Source organism: Carassius carassius, chromosome 13 (assembly GCF_963082965.1).
Source record: "Carassius carassius chromosome 13, fCarCar2.1, whole genome shotgun sequence".
Lineage (NCBI taxonomy): Eukaryota > Metazoa > Chordata > Actinopteri > Cypriniformes > Cyprinidae > Carassius > Carassius carassius.
The window spans coordinates 20,651,795-20,667,610 of record NC_081767.1 but is presented as its reverse complement, the minus strand read 5'-3'; the positions used below and the strand labels follow the sequence as shown (position 1 = coordinate 20,667,610).

Sequence of the window (15,816 nt, the reverse complement as noted above, 5' to 3'; positions counted from 1 at the left end):
GTCAATTGACCACTAGTGATCATTCACACAATTGATTACAGATAAAAGCATTGGTCGGACAAGCCATGAAATAAATTAGAGCTAAGGAGCAATAAAACAATAAAACCTCTGAACGTGTAATAAGAATGTTTAGTGAGCTTAAATGAAAATGCCAATGGCAATAATGCTTTTGAAAGCAGTTTCAATTGATTTTGTTGAAGCGTAAGCCTTCCTTCTGAAAAAGACGCTTGATTAGAGGAGCATGATAATCATGAGGTATTTTACAATATAGTTAAGTTAAACAAATTTGTATATATTAACATAACCAGCTCTGACCCACCTCAGACCATAGCAGCGAAGGCAGCTGTGATGCTGTGTTGCTTCTCTGAAAATGCAGCATCAGTGGAGCCTTATAAGGATAGTTCACAAAATTGAAAATTCTGTCCTCATTTACTCACACTCAAGTTGTTCCAAACCTGTATGAGATTATTTCTTCTTTTGAGCACAAAAGACGGTATTTTGGAATGTTTGTAATCAAACAGTTGACGGTAGCCATTAACTTATCCATATCCATAGCATATCCATATGGATGAGTAAATGATGACAGAATTTAAATTTTTAGTTTAAACTTTCCATTTAAACATATGTAGATAATATACTGTATATATATATATATATATATATATATATATATATATATATATATATATATATATATATATATATATATATATATATATATATATAATTTTATATTTTCATTCATTCCCTGTATCTATATTTATAGTTTCAATAAATAGAAGAGTGCTGGTGTTACTTCTGATTAGTCAGTTTAGTAATAGGCTAGTTAGACGTGAAACACCTGTTAGCAATACATTTAGTAGAATAGTAACTTTTTTGAGGGACTTTTCAAAGGATGTCACTTTTTGCTTATTTAAATGACGTTTTAATAATTTTGGGGTTTTTAAAAATCTGGGTTTTTTTAGTGTATAAAAAAATTCTCGCAATTTAGCACAGCCTCTCATAACATTGCTTTTCGTAGCATTATTTATGCCATTACCATTTCTTGCAATTTTAAATAAGATATATAATGCCGCCTCTATGCAGGTTTGAACGTTTGTGGTATATGTGCCAATTTATGAGTTACGTTTAGTGCAAACATGACATGTAGTAGGCTATAAATGATGAAAATAAAATGCAATACAGGTTCAAAAGGGGTTTTCCTCGCACGGAGCAATCTGTCATCAGTGTCTAAAAAGAACTCAAGTGACTGTAAAAGTACGTTTGTCTCTCTGTCCGAGGTGCTGAAGCCCGATCACGTGACGCCACTGCCTCATTCAGCAGTGAGCGCGCACACTGGTTTATAGAGAATTTCACGTGAGAACGCGACAAACCACCACTCGCATACACCTAATTCTCCCCTCTCACTGCGCCACAGAAGAGGTAACGGGTGGCATTTCTGCATCTTTTTTCAAAGCTGGCACGCATTCGACAACATTACGATGGTAGATTTTGGCATTCTTCATTTTTCTCTGCGCTTCGTCCCTACTTCATGCCAAAGCGGTGATTGCAGTGGATGGGCAGAACGTGCCAGGCTTCGTTTCTAATCCAGAAAGTGCCCGTCTGCTCGGGGATCTCGCGCTAAGAAGATGTAAGGACCAAAACAAGCCTTTCCCCCCCAAACCAGCATCTTCTTCACAAAAATGCAGAAGGGAATTCGACTTAATGATGGTCATGTCACCTACCTTGGTCTTTTGGCAAAGAAAGATGGCACGAGGCGAGGCAGCTTAAGCAAAAAGAGCTCCGAAAACACAAAATGGCATACCAAGTGGTTTGCTCTGTTGCAAAATATGCTTTTTTATTTTGAGAGCGAGTCCAGCTCGCGACCCTCGGGATTATACCTGTTGGAGGGATGCGTGTGTGACAGGTCGTCCTCTCCCAAACCTTCGGTGTCTGCCAAGGAGTGCTTAGAAAAACAGGTATAAAAACAAACGGAATGTCAACTTTGCTTCATATACTTCTGTAATACTAATACAGAGCATTAGAATAGAGTTACTTCAGGGGTAAGGCAACTCAAAATGGTCATTTTGTTTCCAGCCAGCAGCGACTGGGGGTTTGTTTTATGCGTAAAGATGACGAGCATGCGCTCGAGACAACCAACAATTTTACCACTAGGCAGCATCTGCTGCTTTGCTCAGTGCTTGGGGATGTTTGCACCTCATATTTCGTTTGTTTGTTTGTTTGTTTAATAGGGTTTATCTGTCATTTCTGCATATTTTCTGTGAGATGACATTATGCACACTGACAGAGAGATTGCTTGTAGTTACTTAAATTATACATTATTCACAAATATTAGCTATGTGATTATGTTCTTTGTCATTAAAGGTCTAGTTCATCCATACAGTCAAAATGCTGTCTTTATGTCCTCAACCTCATGTTGTTTCAAACCTGTATAACTTACTTGGAACTCAGAAAGAAAGACAGCTTCAGTCACCGTTCGCTTTCATTGCTGGAAACAAGATACAATGAAAGCCAATGGTGACTGTGAGTCCCTAACATTATGCCTAGTATCTCTCTTTGTCAGTCAGAATATATAACAACATACCGCTAGCGGTAGTTAAATTCAGTGTCTTTCATCGTTTGATATCCGTTTGGCTTTCCAGGAAAAAGGTTGTTATTTATCAGCGTTTCTCCTCAAGAGACATGTAAGTTTCGACTGTTCCGCTCTCTGCTTTACACAAGAGAGAAAATGACGCTAGAGAAGGAAGCACTTTTATAAACCTCAGAGTCGCCATCATGCGGAAAACTGGCGTAGAATCGCAGTCTGTTTGACGTATTGATTTAATTCCCGCGCTGATATTAATAGCATCTTACCTTGGCAACTGCATCTTCACAACGTGTTTAATAACAAAACGTTACCAAAATTGAACTTTATGTTCACAAGACATTGTTTGGGCGCCTGAAAACGTGGTGTTCCGCATTGAATGATCTTTCTTCGGGTTATTGTGATCCAACAGAGATGCTGCTGATTAGGCTAAACCTTGTGACTCCTTCAAATATTTCAAATTATCTTTTTTCCCCTACATATTTTAAATTAGTTTGTGGAATTTCCTTTTATTTATTTTTTTTATTTTTTTTGCCACATAACATAGTTAGGCTATAACAAAGTGGTCTGTGCCAACCTTGGTTGAGTTCAGAGATATTATTATTATTATTATTATTATTTGCAGGAAAATAGTTTTTTGCTCCTATACAAAAAATGTAGATGACGTAAATGAAAAGTGCACTCAGTTTTTTTAGTCTACTTCAAATGTGTTAGAGATGTCTGACAAATATGATAAAAAGGTTATCCACCTTGTTATTCAACTTGGAAGTAAGTCGTTTTGTGTGAATGTGCGAGACTTCCGTTTCATTAACCGATTAAGGGAAATAGGCTAACGAGATTAACAAAGTGCAGTAAATGGTAAAACTGTTTACACAACAAAACAGTGTGTTCATAATTAAGATAATACATTAAAATAACATGGTATGGCAAACTAGTTTGCAAATTCAAGTAGCAAAAATATCTGCAAACAGATGATTCCCGGAAGCCAGACCCATAAAATTTACAGATGGCCGAGCCATAAAATAAGGTGGATTTGAGAAAAGCTGCTATATTCTAAATGGATCGGGTGGTCTAATGGAGGAAACCATGTTAAGATCGCATGACTAAAAGTGTCATGCATACAGAAGTGATTTTTGCAGCCTTGGTTAAGGAAATATTTGTCTCGTAAGAATTTTTTTAAAGACTTTATTAAAAGCCTTAAAGGGATAGTTAACCCCAAAATGAAAATTTGATGTTTATCTGTTTATCTGCTTACAAATATCTGCTTATCCAAGATGTAGGCCTAGGTGACTTTGTTTCTTCAGTAGAACACAAACTAGAACACAAGATTTTTACTCAAACCGTTGCAGTCTGTCAGTCTTATAATGTAGGTGAATGGGAATCACGGCTTATAAGTTATCATTAAATCAGTTCCCCTATAAGGAAAATGTATGTGTTTTTGTTTGTTGTTGTTTTTTTACTTCCGGAACAAAACTGTTGAACTCTACTGGACCTGGTTGCTAATAATAACAATAATAGTACTGTGTTGTAATAATGATCATTTTTGTGTTTTTTATAAACTAAAAACTCATGGTGATAAGAATGTGCATGATCCACCGGACAGCCCTAAATGAATCAGTTAGAGTTGTTCCGATTCCGATACTAGTATCGGAAATATCTCCGATACCACAACAAATTCTGGCATCGGCATCGGCGAGTACATGAACCCATATACCGATCCGATACCATTTTCAAGACCTAGTTATGAACGCTAGCTTTGCCTAACCGCTGCACGGTTCTTCTTCGCTGCTCAGAATGCATTGCAAACACAGGACGATGTGCTGTAATGCCACAAGCAACCCCTGTTTAGAGCAGCGAAGAAGAAATGAAAACGCGTTAGCAGCACTGATCTATATATGACTGGATCGCTCATCGCGTTCTAAACTGCCAACAGACAGTGAAGCCGCTTCTATATTACAGATCAGTGGTTAGCAGTATGTCTGCTGTTTAGCAGTATTTCAGACTGGACCAACCAGACAGTAAAACGGCGACTAGGGATGCCACAAGTAAAAATTTTAAATGCTGAAAATTTTAAAATGTGATGATACCAGCGTCTCTGTAAAACCGGTAGTAAGTTACCGACTGCTGAGTATATTCCGTCCCCGCAGCTGCGTTCATTCGCTTCCGTGTTAGTCTAAGCGCAGGGCTCCAGACTGTAGCCGAATATATATATACTAGTGTCTGTGAATATTAAACTGCAAAATACTATTTAAATATTACTCCTGCAAAGTCTACATCTCTGTGGGAGACGGGCGCAGATGCACGAGAGCTCGCTGTTTTGTAGTCTATGCTGTTTTTGTAGTCTATGTGTCACTATATGAGGACATGAACGCATAAACCGTCACTTCATGAGAATTTAACGTTTCATTTGAGAAAACTGTCATATCATAAACACAGACACTCAAAGATCTTCATGGCGAGTAAATTGACAATATATTAAGCTACTGTTGTAGCCTACAGTAGATTTAGCTACGTCTCTATGTAGTAATAATACGTCTCTATTAATAATAATAATTATGCCTAGACGGTTGCTTGTTTTTTACTTGTTTTGTTGTAAAGAGATTATCTGATTAATATAGAATTTTTTATATTCCTAGACTTATTTGTTGCAGTTTTTTATACACTAATATTGTAAAACTAAAATACTAAAATACCTTTTTTAGTTTGCGGTGTTAGATTTTTGGCTGCATTTGAAGTTCTTTTTCGCTTAAGAAATTAAATAATATTACTGTCAAATTCATGTCAGATAATAAAAATACTGTAATAAATACAGTAGTTAACCATGTATTTGTTCATGTTTTATCAAGGGATAAGTCTGGAGCACACCATAAAATAATTCTAGAAATTTACACAGGGCTAGTAGTATATACAGCTGTATATACAGATACACACCCAGGTATCGGATCAGTACTCGGTATCGGCCGATACCCTGAGCCCAGGTATCGGAATCGGTATCGGGAAGAGAAAAAGGGTATCGGAACATCTTTAGAATCAGTACAAGTGGAAATATTAAATATTGTTGAGTGCTGAAAGTGCTGAAATGATGACCCGCAGCTCCACAGAGCGAGGACAAATGGAAGAACATCAAGTGGTGACCATGGCCAGCACACCACTTGATGTTCTTAGATTCCCTAAGTTCAAGGGGCAGAGAATTCCAAAGGACAGGAGCTTAGAAAGAGAAAGCCTTATCACCCATAGATCAGAATCAGAATCATAAAGAGCTTTATTGCCAAGTATGCTTGCGCATAATAGGAATATGTTTTAGTGACATAAGCTTCCAGTACACAGAGACAACAACAACACAGACAAAAAAAAAATAGAATATACATATAACATATAACATAAAATACATTTAAAAAAATGAATTGTATGAACAGTTGTGCTATATATGATAATGGAATAGAACAGAGTGAGATGCAGGGATGTACTAGGATGGAGGTGGTAACAAATAAATATAAGGATATTGCACGATTTTATTGCATAAGTAGGGAACATTTAACTGTTCATGAGATAGATTGCCTGGGGCAATAAACTGTTCTTGTGCCTGGCTGTCCTGGTATTTGTGGCTCTGAAGTGCCGGACAGATGGTAAAAGTTCAAAAAGGGGATAACTTGGATGTCAGGGATCCAGAGTGATTTTCTGAGCCCTTTTCCTCACTCTGGATGTATACAGTTCTTGAAGGGTGGGCAGGGGAGCACCAATAATCCTTTCGGCAGTCCGAACCATTCTCGGTAGTCTTCTCATGTCTGATTTTGTAGCTGAACCAAACCAAACAGTTATTGAAGTGCACAGGACAGACTCAATAACGACTGAGTAGAACTGTTTTAGCAGCTCCTGTGGCAGGTTAAACTTCCTCAGCTGGCGAAGGAAGTAAAATCTGTGTTGGGCCTTTTTAACAATAAGGGCACTGTGATTGTTCCACTTCAGGTCCTGAGAGATGGTGGTTCCCAGGAATCTGAATGACTCCGCTACCACCACATTTCTGTCTGTGATTGTAAGTGGGGGGAGTGCAGGGGGTTTCTCCTGAAGTCCACTATCATCTCCACTGTTTTGAGTGTGTTCAGCTCCGGGTTGTTAAGACTGAGATTTGTAATTGGATGAAAGTTATTAAAGTCATCCAGTGCAAGAAGGAGCGAAAACAGTGTTAACCCATAGGTGTCAGTATAAAATCCAGAAAAAATTAAACAAAAACTTACTGAATGCACCTTTAAAATTCAGCAACCTGATATGACAGCCACTTAATCACTGCAACCATATGGGTATCTGAAACGTACAGTAGTTAGGAAAGTTTATTAGGTGATCCTGAAACAAAACCTCTGAAATGCTGCATCAGTTCTTCTTTGTTTTACAATCAAGAATTTTGACTACTAGCCAATGATGGAAACTGACATAGCTGAAGATGTTTTACCTTGGTTAAACCCGTGCCTAAGACCTGTGAACAGCTGTCCTGTGAAACTGTGCTGACAAAGCAGAATGTGGTATGGAGTTTGATGCTGTGCATGTTTGTCATCTAAAGAACAGAGGGTAGTTAGAGCGACGGTACCTAACAATCAACAACTCAATGTTTGACAGTCATGGACACTACATCCTTTATATAAGAACATGCACACGTTAACTTCATTCAGTGTAACTAATTTGCATAAATCATTTTACACTGACAAGCTTTGTGTTTTCACCGAAAACGAAATGTAATGCTTTACTGCTAATACTTGCCTTGAGCAGAGCAGCCCATATACTTTAGATGTTTTCATCAGTTTTACATTCACTTATTTACATATTTAATGGAGCAGATAGTGAGTCACATATGATGCATTACTATTACATGCATCTTGAATAAGCACACTTCTTTTTCTCATTTGATTTCAATGATTTCATTAACTTAATAATTTAAAAAATGTCAGTGTCTTAAAGGGAAAGGGTTATCCTTTAGAAGTTAAGACTTCTATCTTTTCCTATGAAAATAGATTTTCTGGTAGCACTTTATTTTACAGTCCTGTTCCTCATGTACATACTATGTACTTATTATAGTAATTACAATAACTATGTAATAACTAGGTACTAACCCTGAACCTACCCCTAAACCTAACCCTACCCCATGTAGTTACCTTGTATTACCAGAACTTTCTTAGATAAATACACTGTAAGTACACTATAAGTACATGTTAGTACACGTACTGTAAAATAAAGTGCAACCGATTTTCTACATGTTATTGGTCTTATTTTTATTGGTCTTCTTTCCTTTTTCAAAAATCTTTTTCATTTAGATACATGCCATAATACAGAAGAAAATATACATTGCGAAAAACACACAATGATCATTTGAACGAGGGGCTGCTTTTTAGTCTTTTGAACTGATCTGAAAGAGAAATGCCTTAAACAAGAAATGCCTTATACATTTATTTTTTTTTTAATTTTATAGTGCCTTGCATAGACTTTGGAGCTGCAATTGTTAAATAAAGAGCTGTGCTTTTAGTTTAGTTTTTTCAAGAAAATAAAAAAAAAAGATCCATAGTCATGGATTAAAGCATGTTCAAATCCTACATCTAGAAGGTTATTTTTTTTTCTGTTTATCCCAGATCCTTCATTAGGTCTGGCCTAAAGTTTGTAGACCAAATGAGGTTCTTGTAACCTTTTATTATCTTAATGTAGTGTATGTTCCATATTCATATTTAGCATTATACAGTCCTTCTCTTTCTCCAGGTGTGCCAACTCACAGAAACAAGAGCAAAAAGTGGGACGCTCTATTTAATCTAGAGTTTGGTGCTGCATAGGTTTGCAGGTGTATATTTACTTCCTTTTTAGAAAAAAACAAAAAACAAAAGATTCAGCCCAATTCACTGTGGGATGCACATATTATAATTCGCAGGCTTGTCCCCACATCCATTTGAATTTCTAATCAAATGTATTTATTTATTTATTTGTGTATAGATGCTAGATGCTATTTTCTAATCTTAAAAAAAGAACTTACTCAGCACAAAGATGCTTTTGGGCAATCTGCTTAATGGCGTATTCAACACAAATGTGTGTTTTATTGAAAACCATCCCGCTACCTTCCCTTTCATTGTCATTGTATTTACATACCAATAACTCTGCTCTACCATTCATTTATTTGCCATTCTTTAATATATCTGCATTTAAGCCCATGGTTTCTATGGTAACTCCTATTTGCATGAGAAAAAGAGTGGTTAGAGGGATGGTGTGTGTGTGTTGTGGGAGCATGTAGCAATGTGTTGTGTCTCCTTCATTAATGCTAACACTGTTTGGGCTAAATTTGTTCTGTTCAGTACCTCTGAGGGGTCAGGGCCCATTTATAACAAAATACTCATCTCTCTTTTGGGAACAGCTGCATTTTTGCAGCTCAGTAGAATGAGCATGTGCATGTAGATTTACTGATGCTTGCTATTTTGGTCTCCTTGCAGATTGCACTTGCATTAGTGCTCAAGACTGACATCATAAAATCTGTCCTTTAAAGAGGCGTGGGAACATTAAGAACAATGCAACAAATAGAGCATACATCTTGCTGAGAGTGTGCATTATGAATTTGACTTGTAACAGTCATCGTGGTAAACTTTTATACCTTTACAGGGCATTTCCTTTCCCAAAACCTGTTGTTCACTTCATTTATCAAAGGCTGACATGACAGGTAACAGGTTGCAGAATAAGGATATATGTGTCTGATGAAAGAATGTGAAAAGACCTGTCTGAACACATACAATATTCAGCTACTTTTTCACAATGTGTTATTTACAAATCTTTTATTTTGTTTATGCAAACTGTGCTATAAGATAACAGCAATTATTTTTGACTGTCATATTCTTTATTTCAAGCAACTAATGCTCCATTATCTGATTTTGTAATAGGCTAGTTGTAGTTTTCTAATTTATAGGCATGAAGCACATTTGGTGTGCTATAGCTGGGTTATCCTGTTAATGGGTTAATGGGTTTTGTGGACAATTTTTGCAAATTTTTTTAACATTGTTCTCCATATTGTGATTAAAAAAAAAAACTTGATTGATCACACATAGAAAAACTGATGTTTAGTGTGTGTGTGTGTGTGTGTGTGTGTACGTGTGTGTGTGTGTGTGTGTGTGTGTGTGTGTGTGTGTGTGTGTGTGTGTGTGTGTGTGTGTGTGTGTGTGTGTGTGTTTGTGTGTGAGTGACTGCATGTGTATATACTAAAAATGAGTCAATATATGTTACTTACTGTATATATATGTGATAGCTGTAAGTTGAAAGAATGAAGGCGGCATAGCATCTTGACCTTGCTCATGGAAAGAAAAAGGTAAAAGAAACAGCATATTTCAACGGAGGGAATTTTTAAACAATGTAATGATATATGTCTAAAAGATCAGCATGACAAGATGAACGAATATGGGAGGATTGGGAATTTTTAATTTTTGTTGGTTTGCAGATTTGTTTTTTGGTTCGGATCTTATATTAGTTATTAGTTGGTTAAGCAAGTATATGGTACTGAGCTTCATAAAATGTTTATAATCAAAACGTAAGGTCCCACTCCATGAACATCTGATAATGGTTACTAATTGGGCTTTTTTTTAAGTATATGTACACACACACACACACACACACACACACACACACACACACATATATATATATATATATATATATATATATATATATATATATATATATATATATATATTATTATTATTATTATTATTATTATTTAACTTTTTTAACCTTCAAGTAAATGTGTGCTTATTAGTGTTATACATGTTCGTTTGTGATTGAGAAGTTTAATCTACAGCACTTTTTAGAATTTACTTAAAAAAGGCATATATATTCCACATATCCTCTCTGGTACATTGCATTACTGTTATAAGTGCCCCATCAACGACATTTTACAGTATGTTTGACTAATTTTTATACAATTTTTTTTAAACTATCTGAAAAAAGGCAGGTTTGTCCTCTGCTGCTAGGGTTGACGAATTCAGAAATGGAAAATACAGGACAAACGTGGATAATAAGGGACAGAATAAGGGACATGTGTGTGTGTGTGTGTGTGTGTGTGTGTGTATAGTATGCATATACATTAGGCTATATAGTATTATATGCTAATGCATATTTTCAATTAAAGAGAACTTATAGATTTAATATGGGCTGCTCTTGATATTTGAAACTTTTTAATTGGTCATTTTGTGTTTCAAGAATAAGGTTCAAGGTTAAGAATACACTAGACATTACTTAGGCCTATGTAAAATGTTTTTCTCTATTTAACCACATTACAGTAGTAAAAGAGCACTGCCCTTATTGATCATGTCTCAAGTAGATTGCATGTTTTCTTGTGCGCCTAGATGTTGGACTCATGAAAAATAGTCATTTTGTTTGCATTTGCCAAAACATGGACGTTGAAGGGAATTGTGTTATGCCGAGTGCTGCTTGATGTGAAATGGGAGCGACCAGCCAGCAGTAGATTCCGCAACCTTCCTCAAACACTTATGTTCACAATTTGTGATTTACTCTGTGTAAATCACAAGAGCTGTGATTGGATGATGACAGGTGTCGGTGATCATTCTCAAGTGTTGTGATCAGCACTGCTGCTGTTGCGGTTGTATCAGTCAGTGGTTAGATCAGCGTATAGTGAATAAAGCAGTGAATAAACAGGACAAGGAAGGTCACGTACGGGACACATCAATTAAGCCCAATATATGGGACGTCCAGGCTAATACGAGACAGTTGGCAACCCTATTTGTGGCAGAGTACAACATTAGTAAAGTTGATCAGTAAGGTTGTTACGGTGAAGCTTTGTGAAGGTTTGGTTGTTTATGGCACTGTAGAAGAAAACTTGATGCTATTGAAAAATACATTTAGTCTTTTATATGATCTTTGAAATCTGATATCATGTATTTATATAGCTTGTATTTATAAAATTTTTGCTTGAAGTCAGTTCAAATCTCTCATGTTATTTTGTGACTTGGGTTTATAAATAATTGACGGACCCAATAGACTCTCTAGAATTTTTCACATCTCATGCATGAATTGTGCGGAAATATCTGCAGAAATCTGAAGAATTGATTGAAGTATGGTTAAATGTGTTGAAACTGAGAGAAACAACACTGATATGCCCATTCAAGTCTTTTATTTGAATAATAAGTTCTTTCAGTACTGTTTGCCAAATGTATTATATAGGGATCTGTGCGTTTGCACCCTCAATCACTTTCAGTGGGTCTCCACTGGATGAGACAAATGACTGGGATATAATTTAGCAGTGCTAAGGCGTCTTGAAGGCCTGCCACGCAACAGAAATGGAGGTTGTTAGGGATTCAGTGCTAAGGCCTGGCTTTCTTAAATGGAGAGAAACGGGTAGCATATACAGAGCCATAGCCACTAGTGCACAGAGTTGCTAGGTAACAGGTAGCATACAGTTATGTAATGTGGCATGCTCACAGTTTACATGTTTTATGGTATTCCTCTGGAGAACTGGAGCTATCTCAGGCACAGGGAAGTTTCCCTCAGCACATCAACTCAGACCCAGCAGATCCTTTCTGTGTTCAATGAACTCTTCTTGCACTCTTTGTAATCAGTCCAAAAAATCATGCAGCTCCTTATTTCTTGTGCTCTTGGTGAGGTTATATATGAAATACTGTGTCGTATTAGCATATGCAAAGGATTTTCCAGTTCAGTTGTACCATCCTGAGATGCTGGCTGCTGATAATTTTACTGGAAAATTCATTGAAATGCGACATTCAAAACTGTAAAAAAAAAAAATGCTTTTCACTGCACAAAGACTTGTTTTTATTTAAACATGATTTTTATTCATTTGTGCTAATTGCTAATTGTGCTAATTCGTTTCTTGTAATGCCCCATGCAATTCAAATTCACAGGTCCTCTCAGTGAATTTGAGAAACTTGGGATTGGCATATATCTATATTTAAAAAATATTAATACTAAGGTGTGTTTTATTTTCCAATTATTCTATTTATTTAACAAAAAAGAATGTGTTTAATATGCATTAAATTGGATAAGTATCCTATGTTAGTGAATAATTATGTAGTATAGAAGTATTTTCCTCCACATCTGAACACATTCTTTTGGGAACCGCAGCACAAAATAATGCTTATAAGAGGAGAAAAAAAAAAAAAATCTTTGAGTTATTTCACAATGAACAAAATTAAATTGTAGCCTACATAGTTTGTGCAAATAAAGAATTAAAAGGTTGCATTTTATATATGCAACAGCCTGCCACTGGCAGTCCCTTACGAAAATGTTTTTACTAAAGTGACCGTAGTTAAACTATTTGTAGATTTCCATGGTTACCACTACAGTAAGCATATTTTAACCACGTGTAAACAAAATTATAACCTAATAAGTTGCAGTTATTGAATATAAAATGCATTTCAGATATTATAATAAGTAGGTATCATTACCCGTTTTACTCTTAGTAATATAATAAGTTAATAAATTTCATAGTCAAAAAGTTCAGTTTAGAAGTATCATATCGTATCGTATCTGTATCATATCAGTATCATATCAAAAACATCAAAAAATCCTGATTTTTATTTTATTTTTTTTAGCACAGATACAATTAAAAAATGTAAGCATTTTTAACACTGATAATAAGAAATCAGCCTATTAGAATGATTTCTGAAGGATCATAACCAGTGCTTTAAGTGGCCCAAAAGAGGTGCCGGTACTCTATTATAGACTATATATATACAGTACAGACCAAAAGTTTGGACACACCTTCTCATTCAAAGAGTTTTCCTTATTTTCATGACTATGAAAACGTCTCTAGGTTACGTATGTAACCCTAGTTCCTCGAGGGAAAGAGACGCTGCATCAAACAACGCTTTGGGGAACTCTGAATATCATATCCAATCTGTCTTATAGAAGAGCGTGACGTCACGGGAGGGGTGACGTAAGTGACCAGGAAGCTATAAAGGCACGAGCCGCGCAGCTGGCTTCAGCTTTGAGCACTAGCAAGCGCCGGCAGGGGTGCCGGGGGTATGGCCTCGAGACGCAGCGTCTCGTTCCCTCAAGGAACTAGGGTTACATATGTAACCTAGAGACGTTCCTCTTCAGGAACTCGAGCTGCGTCAAACAACGCTTCGGGGAACGAGTACCAACGTTGCCAGACTACCAAACCCCTGCCTAGTGTGTATCCGAAGAGCACAGCTTAGGACGAGAGGACTGAAGTGCCTGGCATGTCTTAGCCATAGAATCTTGCAAAAGTAGAAGGCATGGACCACCCCGCATCATTGCAGATGTCCAGCATGGACGCACCTGCTAGAAAGGCCTTGGAGGCCGCCATACCCCGAGTAGAGTGAGCCTTGGCTCCCGACAGCGGGGGTCGTCCAGAGGACTCATAGGTGGCGTTGATAGCCTCGACTATCCAACGACTAATAGTCTGCTTAGAAGCAGAAAAACCCCTCTTGGGGGGACCGCAGCATACAAGCAATTGGTCCGTTTTTCTCCACAGGGCAGCTCTGTGGACGTATGCATCCAGCGCTCGAGCTGGACACATACAGTTTAGCTTCGCTTGGTCGGGCTCCCGAAAGGGAGGAGGACAGAAGGCCTGCAGCACTACAGGTCGTGGTGTGACAGAGGGAACCTTAGGAACATATCCCGCTCGAGGGTATATGAACGCTTTGGTCATGCCAGGTGCAAATTCAAGATAAGTAAGGGCCACTGAAAGGGCCTGCACCTCTAACACCACAACCAAGTCCCACGGGGGAATACGGGACCGTACTGGAGGTCTGTGCCTTAGACATGGGGGCCACACCACAGCTTCCAAAACTCCGGGCGAGGGTGAATTATCGTGGCCTGAGCCTGTGAGAGTAGGTCTGTCCTGATCGGTATCTCCCATGGAGAGCCGTCGAGGAGCGAGACCAGGTCTGCGAACCATACTCGGCCCGGCCAGAACGAGGCCACTAATAACAGACGGACCCCGTCCCGGCGTACTCTCGCCAGAACTCCTGGGAGCAGAGCAATAGGGGGAAAGGTGTGCAGACGAAGCCTCGGCCAGGTCTGTACCATAGCGTCCAGTCCCAGAGGAGCTGGATGAACTAGAGAGAACCAAAGGGGACATTGTGATGTCTCTTGAGTCGCAAAAAGGTCTACTTGAGCCCTGCCAAAAACTCTCCATATCTGCTCGGGGTGAAGCCTCCATTCCCCGTGCCTCGGCCCCTGCCTCGACAGTATGTCTGCTCCCACATTTAGTTTCCCAGGAATATATACTGCTCTTAATGAGAGGAGTTTGCTCTGGAGCCACACAAGGATCTGGTGTGCCAGCTTGTACAAGGGGCGCGAACGCAGACCTCCCTGGTGATTGATGTAAGAGACCACCGATGTGTTGTCGGTGCGCACCAACACATGGTGACCCCTTAGGTTTGGGAGAAAGTGCTCCAGTGCACGATAAACTGCTAGCATTTCTAGACAATTGATATGCCATGTCAGATGGCGACCACGGGCAGGGTTGCCACTCATGACTGCACCCCAGCCAGTGAGGGATGCATCCGTCGCTAGTATTACACGGCGACAAGGAGCTCCCAGCACCGGTCCCTGATTCAAGAACCAAGGTTTCTTCCACATGTCTAAGGCACGGAGGCAGCGCCGCTTGACCTTGATAGTTCGAAGTGGATTGCCCCTCGTGGAAAATCCCTTGGTCTTGAGCCACCGCTGTCATGTACAGCAAGGCCAAGAGGTATCACTTTGGACGCAGCTGCCATCAGACCCAACAATCTCTGAAATTGTTTGACAGTGACTGACTGGCCTTCTTTAACTCTCTCGACTGAGATGAGGATCGACTCGATACGAGCAGAGGACAATCGTGCCTGCATCGTGGTCGAATCCCATACTACACCTAGATAGGTGGTTCTCTGAACCGGAGAAATTACACTCTTCTTGGCGTTCAGTCTCAAACCCAGCTCCCCCATATGTGCAAGAACAACATCTCGATGCCAAGCCGCAACCTGCTCTGACTGAGCTAAAATCAACCAATAGTTGAAAATGCGGATGCCCTGCATGCGCAGGGAAACCAGAGCAGCGTCTACACATTTTGTGAACATGCGGGATGAGAGTGCAAGGCCGAAGGGAAGTACTCGATATTGGTAGGCTTCGCCCCCGAAAGCGAACCTCAGAAACTTCCTGTGTTGTGGAAGGATGGATATGTGGAAGTATGCATCTTTGAGATCTATTGTGACAGACCAGTCCTCAGACCTGATCTGACCTAC

The 15,816-nt window shown here is 38.6% G+C and overlaps 1 protein-coding gene across 1 annotated transcript in view; it reads left to right on the top strand.

Moving 5' to 3' along the window:
- Positions 1-1,334: 1,334 nt before the first annotated feature.
- The window catches only part of LOC132156076 (ras-specific guanine nucleotide-releasing factor 1), a 90,896-nt gene continuing 76,414 nt past the window's right edge, over positions 1,335-15,816 (top strand). The window contains exon 1 of the mRNA XM_059564913.1: positions 1,335-1,958. Within this exon, the coding sequence (XP_059420896.1) occupies positions 1,683-1,958 (276 nt within the window). The 5' untranslated portion in view covers positions 1,335-1,682. The remainder of the gene's footprint in view (positions 1,959-15,816) is intronic.